A 25,074-nucleotide genomic window follows, 5' to 3' on the forward strand; every position below is an offset into this window, starting at 1 on the left:
TGCCGTGGCTGCTGGTGGGTCCACGGAGAGGAGAGGACCTGAGCCTGTCCCTCTGCTCTCACCCTGCAGCGGGGAACTCTGCCTGCTTCCTCCCGTTTTTAGCTCTCCCCGGTAGGCCTGTGTGTCTCAGAATGGAACCGGCTCCAGCAGCGTCTGCCACCACCACCGCAGCTGGTCCCTCTGCAGAGCCACGGAGGGCTGGAGGCGGGGCGGCAGCCAGGTCCCCAGCGGTCAGTACCCCCGACCCCCGCCGCCGCCGCCACCACCTCTGCTGTGGTATGGGAACAGAGACAGGCAGCCGGCTCTCACCCGGCCTTCAACCTCTGGACCCTTATCTGCAAACACACCCCCAGTTACAGGAACATCATGGCATGACCTAAAAACAGAAGCCCTTGGGCCGCCTGGCCCGGATCGGGTGTGTTTGTGGGGAGCTTTGTTCTCTTCCTTTTTTCTCTCTTCCCTTCACTCGTTTTTTTTTTTTTTTTTTCTCTCTGGAAGCAGGCGGTTCAGGGATCTTTTGATATTGCCCAGAATGACTTTTCTTTTTCTCCATGCTCCTCCATTCTGTGTGAAATTTCGTTTTCAAAAGAAGTAAGTGGCTCCCGATTGCTGGGGGGGCTTGAGCACTCGGAGCCTGCCTGATGCGGCTGACTCCGCACTGGGTGGTTCGCGTGGGATGGCTGTGGATTTCCCCGAGGTGCACTCCCATGACACAGGGTGCTGAGTGGTTGGGGAGAACTCTGCAGAGGGTTGTGTGCAGGGGGGTGGCGAGCTGATGGATGTGTGCAGGGGAGTGGCGAGCAGACAGATGTGTGCAGGGGAGTGGCGAGCTGCAGCCAACCCTGTAGCTTCGTCTCTTGTCCTCGCAAATCCATCTGTAGCCTTCCATGAGAGCAGCTTTTTTTTTTTTTAAAGATTTTATTTATTTATTTGACAGAGAGAGATCACAAGTAGAGAGGCAGGCAGAGAGAGAGGGGGAAGCAGGCTCCCTGCTGAGCAGAGAGAACCTGATGCGGGGCTCAATCCCAGGACCCTGAGATCATGACCTGAGCTGAAGGCAGAGGCTTATAACCCACTGAGCCACCCAGGAGCCCCGCATGAGAGCAGCTTTTTAAGGGAGAGTGGGGTGGGATGGGAGCAAGCATGGGGAATGCCGGAGAAGGTTCCTCACTGTTGCTGGCGATGCCCGTGAAGAAAATGGGATGCTGCCTGCCGTGCACCTGTTTCCCTCATGGAAATCCCGGTGAAGTCGCCGTTTTCCCTCTTCTGTGAGTTTCCTATTTGTGAAACACAAAGAAGAGATTCTGGTTGTGCGAGTCTGTGGGAGACCCTTGAGCTCCCTTCATGGCACAGTGGCCACCTTTGCCTCCTTCTGGACCCCCGGCAGTTAGCGCCACTGACCAGCCATGGGTTGTCCCCAGGGGGACCAGAGTGCAGCTGCGGGGCAGCAAGGACACCCCCGGTTCCCTGCGTGCCCATCAGGTCTTCCTCTATTTAGGAAATTGTGTACCTGCCGTTACTCGGGATTTCTGAAACTGTCCTCTGCCTGCCTTCTGGTCGCATGGACCAGAACAGCCGTAGATAAGAATAGCTCGAGATGGCAGACTGTGCCCTTTTAGAGTAAAGAAAGGTCAGAGTAGGGAAGAGGATAAGGTGGGTCTCTTGGGTGACGTTGGAGTGGAGCGTGGCTAAATCTCAGAACCACTGGAACATTGTTTTATGTGGTTATAGGAATACGTCCTCTTAACCTGGGGGAAAATCCAGATTGCCAACACACATACCTTTCTTTCAGTCTAGAATTTTTACACGGTGTCGAAGTATTATATGATCATTATAGGAAAAGGACGTAAAGAAGCAAAAGAAATAAAATCACCCCAGTCCCTGAGAGATAATCCCCGTGAACAGTTTCCTCTTTATCCTTGTAGGCTTTTTCTGATGCAAATAAATGCATGTAAATGAGTCCTTCTACTGCTGTGTCTGTGGGACTTGGTTGGAGGATCATTCTTCTGTGTTATTATGTGTAGAGCTGTGTCAGCATTTTACAAGCCATTATCAATTATCATTATATGCCTTGGGTGCATGGGGAGATGCCAGGTATCTGCCAATCGTGATCTGGGCAGAAGCAGTAATAACTGTATTCGCTTTATTTCAGAGAAAAACCCATCAGCTTGATAGAGGCACAGTGATAAAGGGACGCATCTTTCTTACTCTTTTGGATGCAGTGTACCTACAAAACGACTCCTGTCAAATACAGTGATGCTCATTTTAACCAACAAATCTTTACTTAAAAAAGTAAATGATTATAAAAGATGTTTTAATTTCATAAAGTTTTGAAAGATGATGACAGTTGTCCTTCTCCACTGGAATGTGGATTGTGTGTAGAGACTCCCTTCCAAGGGCTAGTGCATGGAGAATAGAAGGTTGCAGGGGAGAAGTCTGGAAAGCACCGCCCCAGCTGGGTCACCAAGGTCAGCATCAGGATGGATAGGTCCTGTGGTTCATTTCTATCCCTGACATGCTGGGAATGGCATTTCTGGGGTCTTCCTCCAAACCCATACCCTCAGTCTGATGAGGGAACTACATTAGACAGATCCCTGCCTACTGCTCCTCAAAACTGCCAAGGTCATCCAGAACGAGGAAAGTCTGAGAAACTCACAGTCTATGAGAGCCTGTAAGAGCCATGACAAGGAACTGTAGTGGGGTGTCCTGGATGGCTTCCTGGAAGAGAAAGGACATTGATAAAGCAGGAACCTGAATAAAGGATGGACTTGATCATATCAGTGTCCGTATTGGCTCATTAACGGAATGAACGTACCGAAGAAATGTAAGAAGTTCACAATGAAGAAAGTGAGCCAGGAGCCTGAGGGAACTACACTGTCTTTGCAGCTTTTCTGCAAATCAAAACCAGCTTAAAAAGACTTTGCTTCAAATTTTTTAAAAATATAAGTCATAAATTCTGATGTTAGATTTAACAAGAGCATCCTTAAAATTACAACTACACTTTTTTTGGTCTTTATTGAAATGCACAGACTTTCTTTGCGTTTGAATTTCCCCTGAAATCTGCATGCTGAGCTCCAGGGGGCTGTTTGGGATGCTCTGGGTTCTCTGGGTCCCCAAGCTCAGCTGAACTAACCCTGAAGAAAGCTTTATGCTCAACTCATTTTTATCCCCTTGGGATTTTCTATCACGAGTCCAAGCAAAGAAATAGGTATCTTTTAGAAATCCTCTGTAAAGGAGCTGAATTGGTTTGACAGGTGGGTTTTGTAGCGTAGATGAAAAGCTAATCTTGGTTTGACCGATTAGTCTCTCTTCTGTCCGGTGCTTTCGGGGTTTCTGGTTCCATCATTCGCCTGTGATTTCCTTTCTTCTCCGTTTCTTATAAAAGGAATATGCCAGAGAGAACTTTGATTTCTCCTTCCCATCCTAGCTTCACGAGACTTCTGGGGTATGGGCAGATTAGAATTCTTTTGGGAAAGATTGGAACTTTCCAGAGAAGAGTTTTTAGCTGCTTCCAGGTGGACTGGGCCTCCAGCAAAAGCCATATCCTCCCCACAGTGCAGGGTCCATTTCTTCCCCCAAGATGCCAGCCTTAAGCTTTGAAGGCCCCTTGCTTTGACTGTGCCCACGGGTACCACCTGGGAATGAACTCCTCTATCGGATCTGCAGCACTTCTGAGAGTTCTTTCTAGAGCCTCTTTTCCCTAAGAATCTTCAAGTTCACATTTTTATTAACTACCCTTGGCCAGCTGTATGTAAGCTCACCTCTTTCTCCAGTGGTCATTTTTGTCATTAGTATTTTAACGAAAGGATAATGTTTGTACATACACCAGCTAAATGAACAAGTAGAAAGTAAGGATTGTTCTAGAATGTGTGTAGTAACCTTCCCACCTGTCTCGATACCGAATTACTGTTCGGGGGCTGGAGGTTTACCTTTTTGCCAGAGGGGGAAAGTGCCGCTGTGTTCTGATTGTGGTCGGAGGCCTGGGAGGGGAGAAGGGGCAGGACCGCACAACCTAAGAAGAGCCCTGACTATGTGAAGCCAGCCTCCCCGGGTCACGTCCCATCTCAGTTTTAGCAAGTCCTTCAACTCCTTTGTGCCTCAGTTAATCATCTATAAAGTGGGATCATAATAAAAATATCTTCTGGGAAGGGATTCGAACCAGAACGTGTCACAAAGCATGCTTCCTCCTCCCCCACGTGGTTCTTAAATAAATGTGTAAAGTCTTTTCCCTCTAGAAAGAAACCATTGTCCACACCATGGGTACAGACTTTAAAGGGGCAGTACTTTATTTTAATGGTTAAAAGATAAGGAGGGGAAAACTAGAGAGAACCATATGGCAGTGGGGGCCCCGGGGCAAGGCGTCTGGTGAAGTCTGCCACCCCATTCCAAACCCATTCACTTAAATTTCACAAATGCGACCGTTGTGGCCTGGCGTGTACCTTTACATATCAAATGGACCCCATTGCTGCGTGATGCGTGGCTGCATTTGCTCTGAATTTCATGCCTGGTGGCTTCTTTTTTCCCCTCCTTCTGGTTATATACAGTCACTGAAGAAAATTAATAGGGAGCTGGACACTGTTAAATTCATATAGGTGAACTGAGGACCGCCTAACAACAGGGCTATTCTGGGACCCACAGTCCTCCCCGAGCGGACATAATCGACTCCGCTCTTCACCTCTCTGCCCGGCCAGCGTGGCCTCTGCGAACAGAGCTCCCATTGAGGTCCAGCCAGCTCCGGGTGGGGAGGAGCTGCCCAGCTGCACGGGACACTCAGCCCTGTGGGTTATCGTGGTATACTTTCCATGGGGCTGGAGGTGGTGGGAAACTGCAGCAGCGGGGAGGTCGCAGCTCCCTCCCGTTGCTGAGTTTTAGGAACTTGGAGAGGACTGCGTGCCCTTTCCTCTTGTGGATGCTTTGGCCTCAAAGTCTTTTTCAGTTATCCAGGAAGAAGAACTCACATTCTGCTCATTTCCCTAGGAGTAGAGGGATTGATACTGTTACAGTTCTGTGCTTAGCTGGGCAAATTCCTTGCAGTTTGCTTTGGTTCCAGAAAATTGCATGTTCAGAGGCTTTGCAACGTAAGGTCTCAGAGCACCTGGAAACTTAGTGAAACCTACCTACCTTGTATTTGTTCCAAGATTTCTTTCACTCTTTGCTCCACTTAAAATGAAAAAAGTGAACTACCTGCCCCTTCCCAGCTTTTATGCAGTGAATTTCTTGTTTCTCCTGTGTTCTCCTCCTCCTTCCCACTCCTGTAGCAAATAACACTCAAAATCAAAGGAAGCCTTTGACAGCTGCCTTTTTTCTCCAGTTTTTCCCTTTTTCTTTAAGATTTTCCTAAAATGGTATCTCCCAAGATACTTTCCTTATGTTCAGGACAGATTTGTTGGCTCATCTGTAAGCTGTGTTCATTTCACCCCACACGCATAATTGATTTCCAGAATTCAAACTTTCCATGACTCTCACCCTTTGCATGAGCGAGTCCGAGAATAGCCTACCTAGCGTGTGTTTCCTCCCTGTCACCCCTGACTATGATCTCAAGCAAGTCATCTAGCCCCTCAGCTTCAGGAATATTATTTGGAAGATGGGGATACCTCCTCGAAAGTAGGGAGGAGAAAATGAGTTCATTTATGTCAGGTATATTAAATCTTGTTATTTTCACTGTAATGCCTCAGGTTTTCAAGCTTAGCTAATACTTTGGTTACATTTTGATCAAAGGAGGCTTCATGTAGCAAAAATGCATCCTTTTCTGCATCATGGTAAATTCAGTCATTTAATCCCTGATACATGAGCGGGGAGTTTGAGATTTCTTGAAGTTATCTAATCAGTCTTCATACTATTATCTGCACAAGCAGACCCCATTGTTCTGTTCACACTTACCTCCCTCCCTCCATCCATCCATCGTCCCTTATTGACTTTTTCTCTGGAAGTCTCGGAGAGCTCGGAATAGGGGAGCTAATCTAAAATGCAGACACACAGTTGTTTGCAGGGAAAGGTAAGAGAAGATACATCATAGGTGGGCATATAGACTGCAGCCATGGATGTAACCCACGTAGGCCGTGAGCCAGCAGTTAAGGGATCAGCTTGCTGTTGAAAGAACGAAGAAATGTTAAACTCCATTTTGTGGGAAAAGAGCAAGAAAGCTTCTGCTGTGCACGGCTAACAGAGTGAAGGGCAGCAGGGCCCAGATGCCTGGCCTCTCGTGGCTTTGGAGGACTTGTTAACGGTGCCATGGGCCATGCAGGCCTAATCCCCGTGAAATTGTAAGGCTGAGAGCTGTAGGTGCTACTTTTATGTACCTGACCTCGGGAGGCCCCACAGAGTTGGGATCCTCACCTGGTCAATGCATTAGTGACCGAGCTGATAAGTGCCCCTTCCAAGACACTGCAGTACCTGAAGCAGCCTTTGGGCTGGGGTCACAGGGGGCCCCCGCTGCCCCCCCACCCTTTTTTTTAAAGCTCTTCTGAGTTAGAGTTCTTTTTCCTTTACTGACTAGCCAAAGCACCCTACAAGAGATAAATGCCCCGAATCTCGTTTCCTACACTGCAGTCTCGTTAACCAAATTTTTTTGATCTTGCCCTGTTATATTTGCATAATAGGTGGATTTTCATTCAGCTTTTCCAGTCTTTCCCCAGCTTCCATTCTGCCAAGGAAGGATTTTATTCGACACACTCTTAAAGCAATTTTATGGAAATCGTGCTTGGGATAAGGACAGGCTCCTGTGGGTGAGGGGGACTCCCTCCTTGTCCTCTGCGCACAGCTGGGAAGGCTCCCATGGGGCAGATGAGGGCGCTGAGCGGTCCTGGAAGGGGTGGGGCACAGGGTGTCACTTGAGAGGGTTGACTTGGTTTCCTCCTGGAGACTCTGAGGTCTACCCTGTTCTTCCTGGTACATGGAAGCTGTGCTGTGAAGCAGAAGACTGATTTCTTTCAAGACACGTACAGGTTGCCGGCTCTATTCCCTGGCTAACAGAAAGCATGAAAAGACCCCTTAGAGAACAGCTTGGGGGCCTGGAGCTGGCATGTCCAATGCACGTGGTGATTGTAAGTGGCAGGGACGTCCTCTCTCGGCTTGCATTCAAAGAGTGTGTCTGTGTAAAATGGGGAGGGAAAAATGGAAAATGAGTGTGGGGAGGCAGAAAAGAGATAAAAGGTCCTTTGGCTAATGTGCCTGCCATCTTTGTGAAAAAGGGAATATGCAAATTTTGGATTCCCCAATTCAAAATCAAAAAACAAAAACAAAACAAAAAAAATAGGATAGTTCCTGATAGAAATCACTCAGTAAAATCTATGCCACCGCATGCTTTAAATGACTACCTTGAATGGGATGTAGCCCCTCTAGGTGAGTAGATATCGGCATTTTGAGATTCTAAGTGTGAATCATCTTCACGCTGACCCTGGAACTTTGTAGGACTGTCGGGCTCCAAGTCAAAACACGCCATGGTGCTGTTTGTTTTATGTTCAGTCCTTTTTTGTCTGTGGTGTAGGGCTTTGTCGGTAATATTCATGTCTTCAGTTATAAGGCCTCTCTGAGGTTAAGGATGATAAGGGTGATGCACATATGGGGGCTGGGGGCAGGGAACTGGCCCTGAGGTTAAGAAGGGTTATGTGATTCACCCAGGGTTCAACAGCTGCTAAGTTAGCCCAGCCCAGGTTCAGAGACCAGCAATCAGGCTTACTAGAATTGTAGGTCTTTTTTTTTTTTTTTTAAATATTTTATTTATTTATTTGACAGAGAGAGATCACAAGTAGGCAGAGAGGCAGGCAGAGAGAGGGGGAAGAAGCAGGCTCCCCGCTGAGCAGAGAGCCCCATGCGGGGCTCGATCCCGGGACCCTGAGATCATGACCCGAGCCGAAGGCAGAGGCCTTAACCCACTGAGCCACCCAGGCGCCCCTGTAGGTCTTTAAGAGAACATGAGTTTGGGACTCCTACTTCAGCCTGACAAATTGGAGACACATGTTATCGCTCCCTCTTCCAAAACACCACTAAAAGTGATAGCGAAGGAATAACAAAGGGCATAAAGCCACAAAGGAGAAAAGAGAACTAGAGAGAAGCAGCAGAAGGCAAGATACGCCAAAGCCGAAGGAAGAGCCAGACCAGTTTTGCAGATGGGAAAATGGCACCTCTCCAGCCCTGGGTATGTGTGCGTGTGCACGCACGTGTGTGTGTGTGTGTGTGTGTTGGCAGGGACAGGCCATCAGGAAGCCATTTCACACCCCGCAGAACCAGGTACCTCGGAAGAAGAGCTGGGAGTAGGGGCGAGTGCGGGGGACCAGTTCAATATATTTAAAAAGCTGGGTTTTCTGTTCTCTCCCTTATAGTCCATTTACTACTCACCCCTACCCAGGGGGGAAACTGAAGATTCATTCTGGAGAAATTGAACGTCTGCACGGCTAAGGGCAGGACTGGGGCACTTCACTGGAGAGTAGGGATTAAGTGAAAGTCAACCCAGTGAGAAGTCCACCCCACGCCCGTCTCTGGGCTCAATGCCTCCCGGCAGGAGAATGGGAGACCATTTCCCGGAGCCGTGGACAGGTTCAAGAGCCAGAGACCTCTCTCCTGATAGCTGGAGCTCCCCGACACAACAGCCGCCGCCTGATTAGTGTAATACGAAATGGATGGTAAAGCAAGATCGGTCCCTGTAGATGAAGAGAGGCATTTCATAATGATAAAAGGGTCAACTCTGAGCACCAAAATCAGAGCTTCAGAATATGTAGGGAGGAAAACACACACACACACACACACACACACACACACACAAAACCTGGTCAAACTAAAAGGAAAATAATCCAATCTCCGATCCGAATTATCCGTATGCTAGAAACATACAAATAGAAATAGAATATTTTTGAAAAATACTATTTCTGTTATCCTAAAATATCAAGGACCTTGGACTAAATTCAAAGAAAGCCATGAATAAATGACAGAGAACTACAAAACATCACCAAAACCGAGTACAGCCCTTAGTAAGTGGAGGGGACACATTGTGGTTGTGGGTTAGAGTACTCTATGTAAAAGAATTCGAGGAGATGTTTTGTGGGAACAGAATTAAGAGTGAGGAAAGGTGCCACAGAGCGAGAAGGATAACGGTTTTGAAGAACTATGTCCTATGAACATTATTAAAATAGGGTAGACGGGCTTTGTGCCATTTGCTTGACTGCGTACGTGGTGCTTTTCTTTGGGATTGTTGGTTCTGGAGTGGATAATAGTGGGGTTTCTATGGTACTTCGTGTTTAGTCCTGCCACAGAACTTGGAATGCACAACTCTTGTCTGTTTCCGATAGCGTTAGCCGCACAGGACTGAAAGTTTGTGAGGCAGGCAACTGTGTCCTGCTTGACGTGGTATCCCTCTTATGTATCAGTGTCCGGCACATGGCTTAGACCTAGCCCATGCTGGACATTCGAATGAATGAATTCAGATGCATGCAGTGTGTGTGGTGGGCTGAGTGTGGGCCCCCAGAGATATCCAGGCTCCAATCCCTGGAAGCTGTGTATATTACCTTATCAGGCAAATGCAGCCTTCCAGATGTGATAAAATGGAGGATCTTGGGATGAGCAGACCATGCTGGGTTCTCTGGGTGCAACCTGAATGCCATCCCAAGTGTCCATGTAGGATGTAGACGGGGGAGTTCTGCCAGGGAATGCCTTGTGGGCACTGAAGCAGGATCTAGGTCTGGGTCTGAAGAGAGGAGAAGGGGCCCCATGAGCCAAGGAAGTCAAGGAATACAGCCCTAGAAGCTGGAAGAGGCAAGGGAACGGATTGCTCACTAGGGCTTCCTGAGGAAATGCAGTCCAGACGCCATCTTGATTGTGGCCCATTGGCACAGACTATGGACTTCTGACCTCCAGAGCTGTGAGACTGTAAATGAGTGTTGTTCCGAATCCCCAAACTTGCGGCAGTTTGTTACAGCAGCACTAGGACTGTTCTAATAGGTGTTTCAGTGCTCAGTTTTGTAAATATTTCAAGAAACCATATCACCCCTCTCATGGGGGCAGTACCTGCTACATCTGGTCCCAGGACATTGCACACTGCCTTCTCCACTCACCAGCGTGCAAGGAGCTGCCTCCTTGTTTTTATTTTGGTGCTTTCGGTTGAGATTCAGGAAAACCATTCCTTTTGGGCAGTACCCGGGGAGCCTTCTTGAGTTCCTTAATTCAAGTACAATTTGTTAAGCCCTTATAATTTATTAGGTCCTATCGAATCAGGCCCTGAGGATATAAAAGTTGAAGGGCTCCACCTCATCTGGGGGTGAGGCGGATAGTGTCAGTGGAAGCAACGCTTGTTGCTTTAGGATGCATTAGAACGTCAAGCTCAGAAGAGCAAGGGACGTGCCAGGCCGTGGGAGCCAATGTGTGAGTTAGGGGAGTTTTGGGAGAGGAGTCTGTAGAGAGTTTGGGGTGATGTCCCTGAGGAACTTCCAGGAGAAGATGGGTGGATGGAAGGACAGACAGATAAATGTTCAGACAGATTGGAAGACAAGACTCAGAACGGACAGCCATGGGCTGATGGCGGAGCCTTGGGACACATCCAGGTTATGAGGGGAGGCCAGAGGGGCAGCCCCAAAGCAGACCCCAAAGGAGAGCCCTGAGGCGGCTCACTGGGAAAAGACACTCCCGGAAGCCAACAGTGCCCCGCGTGGCAGACAGGCCTGCCAAGCTAGAGCCAGAGTGTGGGGTGGAGGTCGGCTGAGGAAATGGGTGAGAGAACCAGCAGTCGAGGGGCAAGTATTCTTCTCACTGAGGGGCAGCGGGGGTGGAGGGATGGTCCACGGGGCTGGGGGCAGCGCTCATGACTCCTGTCTTGCCAGAGACCCGTCTACTTGCCAGGCCCACTGGGTCTACCTCTCGTTGACCTTTTCTTCTCCAGGTTTTAAAAATGAAGGTACACTTCACCTACAGTGAAATTCCCCCCTTTTTAAGTGTGGAGTTCTAGAGTTCTGACAGATGAAAACGGTGTGTAACCACTAGCACCGTCAAGATGCGGGGTAGCTCCCTCAGCCCGGAAAATTCCCGTGTGTTCCCCTGTGACCAGCCCCAGCTGCCTCCGGTCTGCTGTGCCTGCAGCATGTGCTGATGCGGGGAGAGCACACACTGTAGGACTTTTAGTCATCACGTGTTCAAGTTAGCGATTCGATGCCCTGAATCTGGACTCTTGGTTTCACCACAAGAAAGCGTTTTGTTGACTTGGTCACTGTTTTCCTCCCTAAAATAATTTGAGGCTCGTTGCATTCATGTCAGTAGGATTCGTCAGACGCCTACCAGAGAATCGATTTAGCATTATTGCAGGTAACTTGTCGAAATGGGGTCTGAGGAGGAAGCTTTGGCCTGAGGAAGACCGGTTGTGCTTTTGTGCACTTGCTGAATGTTTTTCTTAACGCATCTGCCTTAGGAGAAAGAGATAAAGAGGAAAGTTCTTGTCAGGACAGACTGTGACTAAGGAAATTCTAAACTGATTTAAGTTTTAAGATGTATTTTCCACAGGATCTAGTATAATGCCGTGGGTCTAATAGTCACTAACACTAACTTTAATAAAATGATAATCTGCCTAGTAGTCTGAAGTAGACAACTAACTTTCAGTCTCTGTTTTCATTGAATATTTTAAAACTTTGATTAAAATCCAAATAACTGTTTCTGGACCAGCTCTCCTCAACCCGCTACATTTTTTACAATGTGTGCTTGGTTTCACTGGAGTCGTTCTTGTCTGTAACAGTTAACCTAGCTGTTAATTAGCATGTAATTTACCCAGGGGACGAGTTACCCATCCAAAACCAAGGCTTGTTTCCTACCCTGTAAGCTCAGGACTATAGTAAGTCAGTCACTCACCCATCAGCCCCTAAAATAGTGCACCTGCTACTTGTAGCCTCAACTGTAAAGAGAAGTAATGACAGTATTAATCTCGTTTGGTCACAAGAGGTAAAGCAGTAAATGATTGGAAAGTAATGAAGAAAAGGAGTAAACGGCTTTTTGAGATCTAGTGAATAGTTACCATTGGCTTTGGGTAATGTTTGTCCTGGCTGATGGCAGATCCTGTTTTCACCCTGATTTCTTCTTTATAAATAACATTTCTTATTCCTTCCAGAATAATGTGGCCAGAATTAATATGGTGGAAAATATTAGCATAACCAAAGTACTTCAGAATGCCTGCAGTTTTCTTCAAACTTATAAATATCTGATTCATTTTATTTCTTTTTAACTAAAAATGAAGAGTTGGGAAAGATGGACACAGACCTTTTAAGGTGACAGTCAAAGGGAATGAGTCTGGTTCTGCATAGAGGGTGAAAAAAGGTCATTTTTATGAGTATATACCTTCGGGACCTGACCTGGTAGCAGTTCATTAAGAAATAAACGAATGCCCCTTGGGAGGTTGTATTTCCCACCTGCTCCACGTGGCTCGTTGATACGAAGGGGCTGCTAAAAATAGGTAAGCTGCGTGAATAAGCATTGGGGTCATTGACCCCCCTATTTCATGTGCGTTCACGGCACATCTGAGTGTTAAGTTTGGGTCCTTTCAGAAGACGACACTTAAAAAGTTTGGTTGGAAGAGAGCGTTTTGACTTCTTTCAGCAGACGGAGGAGCTTTTGGTCCCACAGTCCAGAAGTGATTGCTCCCGAAGCAGTGAGCTTCCTGTCGTTGGCAGAGTTCAGGGTCGCATATTAGCTTCATGAACGGAAATTTGTCCTGGATTGTGACCCCGCTGCAAAACGGTGCCTGACACATGTTGTTGAATGTGTAATGAGACTCCTGACCGTCCCTCAGAGCCGTGTGCTTGGGGATTCCTGTGCTAGATGGACAAGAGGGCCCCCAAAACCTGTTTCTGCAGTGAGACTGCATGGGTTGGAGCCCTGAAGGGCCATGATTTAATATGAAATTCATTATTAGCTGAGAACAGAATAAACCAAGTTATAGAATCAGTAGATACAGTTTGACCTCAGCAAATAATGACCTTTTCTCTCTCTTGTAAAATTTTGTGTTAGATGGCTAGGTACATTAGTGACGTCGTGATGACGGAGTGAGCTTTACCTGGCTAGTCCGAGTGCCCACATTCGGTCAGAGAAGGTGACCTTCCTAGCTGGAGGGGAGCCATTTGGTAACGGTCTTCAAGGAACTAGGTTTTTCTCTTGACAGTTTTTGGGAATGGCAGCACACTCTTTCCTGGGATGCTCTTTAGTGTCGGGGGGTGGGGCGGCAGGGGCAGGTAGGGACGGGGGTGGGGGGCAGGGGTGGAAGAGCTCTTACGGCTCATGAGCAGAATGAGAGTAACAGAAGATGAGATGTGTAAGTACATCCGATTTGGAAACAAAACACTTTGACCAAACACAGTTGGGGAATTGTGTACCCAGACCCACGTGGTATTTTTTTCAGAGATGGGACACAGACGCCAAAAGACACCCATCCGGTCCTTTGTTCCTTTCTTTTGATGCCACCACTGTCTCCTGTTACAGAGCACCAGAACTACTTTGGCATAGATGAAAACCTCGGCCCGGTGGCTGTCAGCGTCCGGAGGGAGAAGGTGGAAGACGCCAAGGAGAAAGAGGGGTCCCAGTTCAACTACCGGGTGGCCTTCAGGACAAGTGAGGTAATGGCTGCCTTGTGTCCTTGCTCTCCTGGGCTGAAGCTTCTGATGTTACCGCACTAGATTTTTCAGAGAAGGTATAATATAAATGACTACAGCATTTAAGATCATTGAAAGAACCTACAGTATTTTATTCTCAATAAAAATTTGAAACCCTGTCACAGATATTAAGGGGCAATGATTTTACTTCCCCCTTACATGACAGAAAGGATACAGTGGTAAGACCGGAAGGTTTGGGGGCTCAGAGAGGACACGTATGAACTGGCCCATTCACGCCAGAGCTGACCAACAGCTTTGAGATCTAAAGCAGGAAATCAGCTGGTCCACGGTGGAGGGGAGCGTGGCCGGCTGTCTGTTCACGCCGTATTATTTCGAGGTCCCAGCTTAGTGCCTCTCTTGCCTTGGTTGGAGTAAAAACTGGGAGTGTTGTACAAACGGAACAATATAGGTAGAGACGCCAATTACAAAGAAGGCCCGCGTTTCGGGTTTTATTCTCGACCTGTTGAAATGACGGGCGGGGTGTATTTGGCAAGCATCCCGGCTTGCATATGTTGGTTGGCTCCTTCCAGATCAGCGAGAGGAAAGGGAGCTCTTCGCTCGTCCCTTGTGTGTGCGTGAGCCTGTGTCCCGCAACGTGGCTGGCCAGGTGCTCCCGTGATGGGGCTCTATGCTGGATACGTGGGAGAGAGAGCCCCTGACTTGTAGCAACGCCTGTAAGTTACAGGCCTGGGCTGTCCAATTTAGTGCCGCTAGCCACATGTGACTATTTGAAGTAATTAAATGAAATTCAAAATACAGTTCCTCAGGCCTGCTGGTCACGTGTCAAGTGCCCAGTAACCACACAGAGCCTGTGGCTCCCGTGTCAGCCAGTGTGGCTGCTGAGAGAATGTTCTCCTCATTGCACAGGACTCTGCGGGGCGGTGGTGTTCTCGAACGTGGTGCACAGGGCACACGTCGTTGCCACAGCCCTTACCCCCACTCTCTTGTCCGTTAACAGTTCTCTTCCCAGAGTCGGAGTGGGGGGTCAGAGCTGGGTCCCCCGATTTGCAGTGCTGCGGTTTCCTCTCCGGAGCGAGTGTCAGAATGGCCCTCGTGTGCCTTCATCACACGTTTGAGGAGGTATCACACTCACGAGGCAAAATTCGGTAGTAAATGATCTTCTGAGGCCTGAATCCCCATGGGTGTTACTGGATATCCCCATCCAGCTGCAGGACCTATCAGCAGTGGAAAGTGAAGTAGGAGAAGAGAAAGGAAAGGATAGAAGTTGGTATAGAACACAGGGCAACAGGAAAAGAGAAGGGAGCGGTGGGAGGAAGATGCAGGGAGGGGCCAGCCCGCGGATCTCCAGCCTCTCCTCAGCGTCATGCTTTGGTTGGCTCTGGGACCATCACACCCCAACCAGCCTCCCTCTTTCTCCAAGCACACTCCCTGACTATCTCAACCCCTCCCAGCTTATCCCTGAGCCCCGGGGTCCTTTTGTTGTTTAAAGGCTCTCAGAGTGTTGATTTTGCTTCTACCCATGGAGAGCTGCAGTCACTTTTGCCCACTCAGAAAAGAGACTGACCTTTCCCCCTCTTGGAAGACCACTAAAAACTCTATCTTTTAGGAAGTAATCAGGAGTAAACAAGAACTCTTCTGTGATGTTCTGGAATCTTCTGTTTTTCCCCCCTCACCCCCCACAGCTAACAACCCTGCGAGGAGCAATTCTAGAAGACGCCATACCTTCTACCGCCAGGCATGGGACCGCGCGGGGACTACCTCTCAAAGAGGTTCTGGAGTACGTCATCCCGGAGCTGAGCATCCAGTGCCTGAGACAGGCTTCGAATTCACCCAAGGTCTCGGAGCAGCTGCTCAAGCTGGATGAACAAGGGGTGTGTACAATGCGGGCGTCTCCGTTTGGGTCCGAGTATGTGTCTGTGTTTCAAAACGTTTCGGACTTTTCCCATCCATCTTTCTTTGGGGATCGTTTATTTTTAATGCACTTTTTTTTTTTTTCCTCTGACTGCTCCTAGGAAACATGATGGCTATCTAATGCAGTACCGCTCCTGCCGAGTTGTGACCTGTGTTGTTTTTACCAAGGTTTTGGTGAAAGAGCCCATCTGATTCATGATTATTAGAGATCAGTGGTATTTTTTTCCAGGGTTTAAAAAACTCACATTGGTCCTTTCCTGAACTAACATTTGTCCTTGCCTCACTGTATATGAGACACTGATTTTAACAGGTGGGAAATGGACAGCGTGCTTTGGGGAGAATGAGGCTAAGAAGTCGTCCCCCGCCCCAGAGGAACAGTAAGACCAAGAGCACAAAGACCTCTGCAGGGCAGAGTGTGGTAGTGGATCTTGAGGAGGTTTAAGTGCAGTGAGTCCTTTGGGAAAAGAAGAAATAACGTCTGATGGCACGGCTCCTGAAGAAGGTAGCCTTGTACCTGGGACTTGGATCGAATTCCAGGAGGGGGATGGGAGCAGTTGGTTGCTTTGGGAACTATGATGAGTTTGTTTATAAAACAAAGCACATCTAGGGAAGTTGTAGTTGGGGGGGAAGAAAAAGTATGTTGAAGCTATAGCCTATAATATAAGATGTTAAAAGCTAGGCTGAGTTTGCATATGATTCAGGGGGCAAGTAGAAGCCATTGAAGCTTTTTGGTAGGACAAGACACAATCAGAGCTGTATTCTAGAAAGATTATCCTGTTGGAAGGGAATGAGACAGGCTAGTGAGGATAAAGGCTGGTGATAGCCTAGAGTTCAGTTATGGACTGTTGACATCATCTGGGAGAGAAGTAATGTTGGACAGGATAGGGACAGTGGCCCAGACGGTGAAAGAGGTCTTTTAAGTGTCAGATATGAGATAACTTGTAGCTGGAACCTAAGAGGTAGGCACCCCAGTGTATGCAACTTACTTCAAATGAGCAAACTTGCTGTTAAATGCCTGCTTTTAAAAAACCCAAAAAGACAATATTCATGTATCTTTCCAGAATTTTCTAAGGAAAATTCCTTTGCCTGTTTTAGGGAGAATAGGAGGTATTTCTTGGTTGACCTAGTAACACCAATGTGGTAGATTGATGGTTTTTGATACTCAGATGGCAGAGTTCTCAAAGTGATGAAATATTAATTTGTCTAAAACATTAACACTGCATGATTAGCCAAAGGAAGAGGGCACCCTAACACTCAGAGTGACTAGTCCTGCGATCTGTCTGTCTCAAGAAGGAAGGCTGGCATACTAACCAAACCAGAGCTCTCCCTTAGAGCAGTTGACCTGTAAGACTATTTGATACCCAGGACGTCTGGACCATGGACTGGTAAGGTAAATGTGCGAGACGTCCGTGAAGTGGGTGAGGAGAAACCTGCTATCAGGGAGGGCAGGAAGGACATGTCGGTGTTGGTCCAGTTACTCTAGAAGCAAACAGTCTTGATGAAAAGAACCACACTTATTTTCATATGTTATGGTCGTGCTTATTTTTATATTTCTAGTCACGGGAGAATGTGGTAGTTCTGTGTCCCTTTATGTTGCTAGAATATATCGTTCCCCTTTAAAATCTATGGCTGGACTTGCTGTTCAGCATGGTGGCTAAGGTAGCTGGTCCCCTCAGGCTGCTGTGGAAAATCCCACAAATGGTCCCTGGTCCACAGGCCTGCACCCCAACACCCTCAGGGCCCCAGAGACATCCCAGCAGCAACCACTGACTGTCTCCTCCCGAAACAAAGCAAGGATTTGGGATGTCCAGTGAGCAGAATAGGCCCAGAAGTTATGCCAGGCAATTTTTTTTTTTTTTAATGAAGAGTTTAAATGCTTTTAAATGAACACCTTTTTTTACGGTTTGATGTCAAAGTTAATGGTTGGAAAATCGGGTTCTTCTTTTAAGCGAACCAGCGCATCATTTAGCTCTAGTTGAATTTCGTGTGGTTTTTCTTTGGCAGGTGTGTTTGTTCGACTCTGGTCTGCTTTCCTGGTGGTGTGCCCTGTGGCCTTGTCACTTCCCCATACCTCCTGATGGTGTCTGACTCCCATATTACATGAGGAAGAGATACCATTTATCTTCATTCTGAAGAGAGATTGGATGGCTTTTTTTTTCTTTTTTAAACATGCTCATTTTTAAAGGATCCTTAAAAGTTGCCACTAAGCTTTAAGAGTGTTTAAGACTGTGTTCCAGATAGTGCTCTTTTGATTCAGCTTTTTACTAGCAAATCTGCACAGGAAAGGGCTGGGCCAGTTTTCGGGTCCTGTTCTTAGTGGGTTTTAATCTTAGAAAAAAAATGCTGCAAGGATATATTTTCATGTGCTGCTTCCTTGGGGTCTGTAGCTGCCCGGGTCCGACCCGGTCACTGAGTACATCTGCTGTCCGGGACGTAGGTTCATAGCAAGGGCTTCATTAGATACTCAGATCACGCGTCCCATTCTTGAAGTTCATTCTCTAAGTCCACGCGTCCCATCCTTTAAGTTTTGAGCAGAAAGACTCCCCTCCATGGAGAATGACAAGGGAAGTAATTATTAAGTGAGACTCTGAAACTTTTGTTACTTCATCTACAAAAATTCATCTCTCAACCTCTCAAAAATCCCCTTTTTCCTGTTTTAAAACACTCTCCTAATTTATATCATAGATGACTTTATACCATTATTTAGGTTGACATTTTAAAAAATCAGATAAATTGTGGCCACTCGCTCTGAGACTATCATGGTGTCTTTGGCAGAATGATTCATTTGTTCTCAGGCCGGCTTTCTTCTTGTCCCCCCTCACCCTGGGTAAATACGTCTGCTTGCATACCAGGCTTGCTTTGGGCGAAGTTACGCAGGTCTGAAGAGATGATCTAAATAAATAAGACTGTGTGCTTGCCAGGAACAGACCGAGACCAGAGAAAGCCCTAGAAGGAAGGGCCTCTCTGCACACTCCAGTTTATTTGCAAGGCATTTCTGAGGCTTTGTTATTTTTGTCACCCTCACTTAAATTTAAATCCTTCTTGATAAGCACAAGACTTCTGCCCTTGGGAATGGATCAGTCAGTTGTCATCCTATCCCAGGAAGCCAGAGACCTGGTGTGCTGGGTTTTCTGTCTGTGCGGCCTGTCTGTATGTCCAGCTCTCCGCACTCTTGCAGTTTGCAATTCCAACAAGTGGGTATTTCTGGTTTCTGACTACTGATGCCCAAGAACCCGGCCAGCGTCCCCAGGACTGTGGGACTGGCTGTGGTTCAGAGCAGTTAAACCAAGGTCAGGGGGAAGGGTAAGAGATCAGGGGGCAGCCCGAGTTCTGGAGGGCTTGGAGACAAACCCTATTCTGAGAGAATTGGGAGTTTTAGTACTTGGGAGCTGGGGTCTCCCCTTTGTTTTGTGCCCCAGTTAACTGCGGGGTGTGTTGCTAGCTTTGTGATACAGTGCAGGAGGAGTGATGGTTGATATTAGGTTCTAGTTGTTTTCATGAGGTTTGTAAGAGAATCAAGCCAGAGAATTCTCTTCCCCGTGTTTCATTCTGTTAGTTTTAGCGGAATGGCAGCCATTGTAGCAAGCAAACCCCAGTTGCTAGTTCTGAGACCCTAGAGATCGTTCCGTTTTGTGGCCTCCTCCCAGTAAACGTGTGTGATGCTCACGACATGCTGTGCACCTGCCACAGGACATTGTCACTGCAGCAGCGCTCTGATGGCTGTCATGAACACTTGGGGGCTTTGAAATCTGTTGGAGCCACATCCCCTCATTTTCATGGGCCTGGGGGCTTTTTGGAGGGAACACAGATCCTGTCCGCACTCAGGGTCTAGACTCTGGCTGCTTTGTCCGATGGCTGGGAAGAAAGATGTGGAGTGGACAGCACCACAGCCAGCGAAGTAGGCCTGGGGGAGCCCAGTTCTCTGGGTGTTTGGCCTTTGCCTGAATAGGAGTCCACTAGGAATATCAAGTCCAGAAAACTCAGGAGTCACAGACAGAAATTGTGCCCATCTGGTGAGTGCTCTGCTTAATGGGCAGGAAGCCATAGTGGCCCAAACCATGCAGCCCCATACAGCTTTGCTCCTGGCCTCTTCCCATAGGCGTGGATGTGGGAAGAGAAAGGGTTCTCCCGCTGGAGATGCCAGGGCAGACCAGGGCAGGCTGCAGGAGCGGCCAGGGGGCATTAGTGCAGACTCGGTGGCCAGATGGCATTGACGCGTGGGGCGCTGACAGGAGTCCTGGCGTGAGCAGCAGGTGGAGGAGGAGAGGACAGGCGGACTGGATGGAGCTCCAAAGATGTGGATGACAGCATGGCAATCTGTGGGTGCAGGCAAGGTGGTGGGGGTCAGGCTGCCTGGGCATGCGGGCCCGTGGGATGCTGAGCTTACGTGCGCTACCGCCAACCAGTCCGCTGCCTCTCTGGAGGGCCCTCATTTCGGCTCGGGCTGAATAGCAGGAGACAGTTGAAATCCTCTTCTAACGGCCGAGGAGTCACTGAGCTAACCTGATATCTGGGATGGGAAGGCCTCGTTAGAGGATCAGTATGGATCCCAACAGTCACTGAGACCACCCACATCTGTGGGCATAATTGCTAGTCCTCTGTTTCCCGAGTGGCTTTAACATCCTGAAATGTCTTCTGAGTCACTCCGGAACAATGAGTGTTTATAATGAAGTAATACTGGGCACTTTTATTACACTCCATATTTTTTCTAGATGATGGTCTCATTGCAGTAAATTGGGTTTCTCATTTATTTGGAGAGTCGAGTTCATCAGAAACATTTTTTCCCTCAGTCTCTGGAAGAATGGAAGAGTTTCTCTTCTTAACCCTCCCAAAGAACTAGTTCAATAGAATTCATCATACTAGCTATCGGGTAGTTCGCAACACAGCTGTCTCCACACTTGGGGCGCGAATCATTGTATTCACCGTGCAGCTGAAGGTCGTAGGGTCTGACAGGAGCCCAGGCCGTGCGCTGTCCGCCATGCTGTGGGGTCCGTCGCCATAAGAGCTCGTTCAGTCAGGTTGCGAACAGATGATGCTTCCCCATATCCTCCCCCTAACCCCCAATAACACTCGGTCAGGTTGATGACATTCAGAATGCAGGGGTGGCTGGCTTACTGTCCGACTATAAATGTATCCTAGCGTTTACCAAGATGCTTCCTACAGTGGGCCTGGATGGCCCGGGCAGGTGGCTTCCTCCCTTTCTTGGATCATATGTTGTCATTAGGTAATACAGATAAGACAGCTCCTACCGCTCTGCCACTCAAGGGACATGAATAGCGTTCTGCCTTATTTTACTGGTAGTCAGCTATGAATTCTGATTAAAGGCTCGATTTTATGGCTTGATAATGAAAGTGAACAGTGTTATGGATTGATGCCTTTAGGAAATCGGTGATGTCTGATAATCTGTCAGTTTGGGGAGGCTCAGATTGCTGGTAGTGAGATTTAGTGCCCGGATTTCAGGAGGGAGAAGTAGTTTCTCTTTGGAAACAGGAGGAAAGCTGTACAGCTGGATCCAGTGTCTCCCCGGCCTTGGGAGAAAGCAGCCCCATGGCTTCTAGTGCGATAAGAGATTGATTGTGAGTTAGAATTACGGCAGGAACTCTTCAGCGGCTCTTAAAATTCTTTACGGTCTGTTGTGTATTTAGCAGACGGCTTCTTTGCAGGACCGTCAGAAATACAGAAACGACTGTAATTTTATAGCCAGAGTTACTTTCACGGACACGAAACATCGTTCTGTGTTGTACATAGATCCCTGTTCTCCCGGGGGTTCCTCCCCTACCAGACCTTCGTTCGATTTGTTTGTTCATCACCGTCTTTCATATTTTCGTGAATGTCGAAGAACAACAACAACAAAAGCATCAGGAACCAGAGAGGGAAAAACTCAAAAGTTTATGGCTTTGTTTTTCCTTCTGACCTGGAAGAGGACTGTCTGTACTTCGCAGAAGGTGTAAGATTATGAACGTCCACAGTTGTATTTTTAAGTGGAGAGCCAAGGCTGTCTGTCCGTCCTGGAAACCCGATGGATCCTATGCGGCATGGCTACCGTTCTGTTTCTTACGGTTTCTGCCGTGCCCCACCGTATACGGGGGTTTCTGGGTCTGTTAGACGTCTGCGGCACTTTGCACAATTACAGTCATTCCTCTTTTGCTCATTTGCTCATGGGAGTTGTCCGGGCGCGCGCACTGTTTTAATTTTACTGGAAGCTAGCTTGTCTGATACTCTTTGCCAAGTAATTCTGTTTCTCCCCCATTTCAGCTGAGCTTTCAGCACAAGATCGGGATCCTTTATTGCAAAGCAGGCCAGAGCACAGAGGAGGAGATGTATAACAACGAGACGGCGGGACTAGCTTTTGAAGAATTCCTTGATCTCCTGGGCCAGCGCGTCCGGCTGAAAGGATTTACCAAATACCGAGCTCAGCTGGACAATAAAAGTAAGCTTCCTATTTGTGCATGCACACAAGTTTAATTCTCCAAAGGTAGGCACGCCACATAAATCTGAGCGAGTGAGCCCCCCCCCACCCCGTTCTTGACCCCAGCAGCAGCCTCACCAGGCTCACTCGGGATAGAGTTGAAATTTCCTCAGGTGAGCAAAGGCAGCACATTTCTCAAGAGGTATGTGTTTCGCAGAAGCTCAAAAGGGCAGTTCCTTTTCTCTAACACCAGCAGAGAGATTCCCCAGTGTTTTGTGAAGAATCTTTTAATATCCCCTTCTTCCTCTTGGCCTCACCTCTGCTCTCACACCCGTGTTCTGATGTACTAAGGACAAGACCACATTCGTTTCTAAAAGACAGAACATTAGCACCTTCGCTCACACCATGGTCTCCGCCTCGTCCTGTTCATTTCTGGTTTCACGGTGTTAACTGGGGAGTGGAGACAGTGGCTTGCTGTTTGCCCGTGACCTTACTCAGGCCTCCTTGAGTGGGGCACACGCTTGCTCTAAAGTCTGGATTTAAAACACAGGCTCAGCGCCCCCCGCCCCCGTGATGTGCGGATTTCCATCATATCTTTATTTGAAGAAGCCTATTCCTTCTGGTCCTCGTTATGTCTAAATATTTTATCTTTGTCTTTATGCTGTCAGATCTCTTAGCTATCAGTATCCGAAACATTCCGGGCAGAGTAACTTTGTGTATTTTGGGAAATACTCTTTATTATCAAGCAGTCATCTGTGCCCTCTTCTAATCAAAGGGGAGAGAATAGATCCTACAGTTGGAGGAAGTGGGAAGGCAGGTGGCCCACTCCCAGCGGGGGTGTGAAGTGTGAACTTCTTCCCCATAGGAGCATCCTGTGAGGCCATCTGAGGTCCCGTGGCTCCATGTCCCTGGCATCCTTCAACTTGGGACCCTCATCCACACTTGCCTACATCAGGGTGGGGCCCGGTCTTTCTGTGCCTGTCAATCAGATTTGGGTTTTTTTTTTATCTCTTTGTGAAGGTTACATTTCCAACACAGCTCATCAGATCTAGAGACAGTGTTGCCTCATAGGTGGGCCCCTGCATGTCCTACACACACGCCAGGGTTGGAATCTTGACTCTTATATTGGGTGTATATTCCACTTGCCCCGGATCTGTAAAGACTAGGGAATAACTTGTGACACCCACTCTAGGTATCCACATATGAGACCTTTTCTGATGTTTCTTCTTTTTTCTTTGCAAACTCCCTTGGGGGTGTGGGCATGCTGCCCGTGGGGACAGCCTTCCCGAGCACCACTGCTGGCATGGAGTCATTATTATGCCTGCCTGTCATCTGTCTTCAGTGGGGTAGATTGAGGAAACGTAAGAACTTCCGATCTGTACGTTCCGTATCACTGCAACACAGATAATATAAATACTGTCCTACGTGGGAGCATTGCCGTCAGCTTTGAATTTTTATGACCCAGGAGATACATGTTTCTGATCCATTACAAATGCCATACTAAGCCCCTTCGCTCAAGGAAATGATACCTGAGAACGAGATTTCGACACCTTGATTCTCATCAACAAACCTGAGTTATTTTTATGAGCAAGGCAAGGTGTTCTGTGAGATGTCTGAGACGTCACTGTCATAGATAGGAAGGTTCTGAGAATTCTGTTTCATGAAATGCTCAAATAAAATTATGTCTTTGCTAGAACACACACACACACACACACACACACACACAATCGTCTCTCTTAAATTCAGGAGAGTGGTATGGTAGTCTTTACTCTGTCCTCCCACTGGACCTTGGTCGAATCTGAGCCCCAGGGAAAATGTACAATGTCTGGGATGTCCCTTCTGGCTTGAAAATGGGTTCTTTCTGTTTTAAGTACAGAGTGAAATGAAGCCAGAACAGAGGGGACAGGAACCACTAAGACCACTGGATGGCTCACCAGAGAGGACTTATAGACCCCAGGCCACACACAGCCCCTCTTGGGTCTGCGTGCAGAGGTGACAACTGGGGACTTCCATGATGGCCTGCGTCTCTTTGCCCATAGGGATATTTGCAGCAGACCCTTGAGCAAGTCTGTCAGTTCACCTTCTCCATTACCATACATACTGACATTTGAGATGAAAACTTTCAAATATTTAATTTCAGAAACCCATCTTGTAGTACTGTTTGGGATAGACAAATTATGATCGTATTTTTTTAAGTGTTTTCTCCCTGCAACAGCGCCTGGGTGGCTCAGTCGGTTAAGCGTCTGCCTTCGGCTCAGGTCATGATTTCAGGGTCATGGGATCGAGCCCCGCATCATCGAGCTCTGCTCAGCAGAGAGTCTGCTTCTCCCTGTCACTCTCCCTTTGTGCTCTCTCTCTCTCTGTCTCTTTCTCAAATAAATTTTTAGGAAAAAAAGAAGTGTTTCTCCCCAAAATGCATCTTTGTTCTTTCACTACAATTTCCTGAAGCTGAAACCTGTTGACTACACTATTAGCTATCTGTAAGGATTTCTCTCACTGAATTCTAACCAGCCAAATAGCAGGGCGTTGGGACAAGAACTGTTGAATGTGCTGGGTCATTTCAGCCCCTGACCTTCATGTTGTTATTAACAAGTCAGTTCTTTGTGAAGGAAGATGATCATTATTCCCTTCCAAAGCCCCATTTTCTGTCTTCAACCATGACACTTGAAATAGACCATTACTTTCTAAGAAGCCCTTCAAAAAATAAGAAATATATACTTAATATATAGTTAAAAGAGATAATTGCTTTGTTTGGGGACTGGTTAATAAACAGCTTATTGGATGAATATCCTCTCTTACCATCTACAGGTTGATTTGTTAATATCTGCATGTAAACATTTTAAGTACTTCCCTTTTTTTATTAAATTGTCTGCTCTGAATACCTTTTCAGAATCTGCAAAACTGGATGTTGTATTTTTTTTTCTAGAAAATTTTCAGGACCGTTTCTGATTTAGAATGAATATTCAAAAGAAAAACTGTAGGATTCAGAAGGAAGATAATAAAGGCCCACGAAGGCTGAATGTTGTAATGTTTTTAAAGTAAAATTAAAATATTTAGATTTTAAAATGAGGGGCACCTGGGTGGCTCAGTCAGTGAAGCATCTAACTCTTGAGCTCAGCTCAGATCTTGATCTCAGGGTCGTGAGTTCAAGCCCCACATTGGGCTCCATGCTGGGCATAG

General features: G+C 47.4%; 1 protein-coding gene across 1 annotated transcript in view; it reads left to right on the plus strand.

The window, feature by feature from the left end:
* The window catches only part of LOC111160492 (signal induced proliferation associated 1 like 2), a 213,605-nt gene that overhangs the window by 112,374 nt on the left and 76,157 nt on the right, over nt 1-25,074 (plus strand). The window contains exons 5-7 of the mRNA XM_022523640.1: nt 13,444-13,577; nt 15,257-15,445; nt 21,741-21,915. Of these exons, the coding sequence (XP_022379348.1) occupies nt 13,444-13,577; nt 15,257-15,445; nt 21,741-21,915 (498 nt within the window). The remainder of the gene's footprint in view (nt 1-13,443; nt 13,578-15,256; nt 15,446-21,740; nt 21,916-25,074) is intronic.

The sequence above is a fragment of the Enhydra lutris genome, unplaced genomic scaffold, assembly GCF_002288905.1.
Source record: "Enhydra lutris kenyoni isolate GAN:26980312 unplaced genomic scaffold, ASM228890v2 scaffoldscaffold76, whole genome shotgun sequence".
Taxonomy (NCBI): domain Eukaryota; kingdom Metazoa; phylum Chordata; class Mammalia; order Carnivora; family Mustelidae; genus Enhydra; species Enhydra lutris.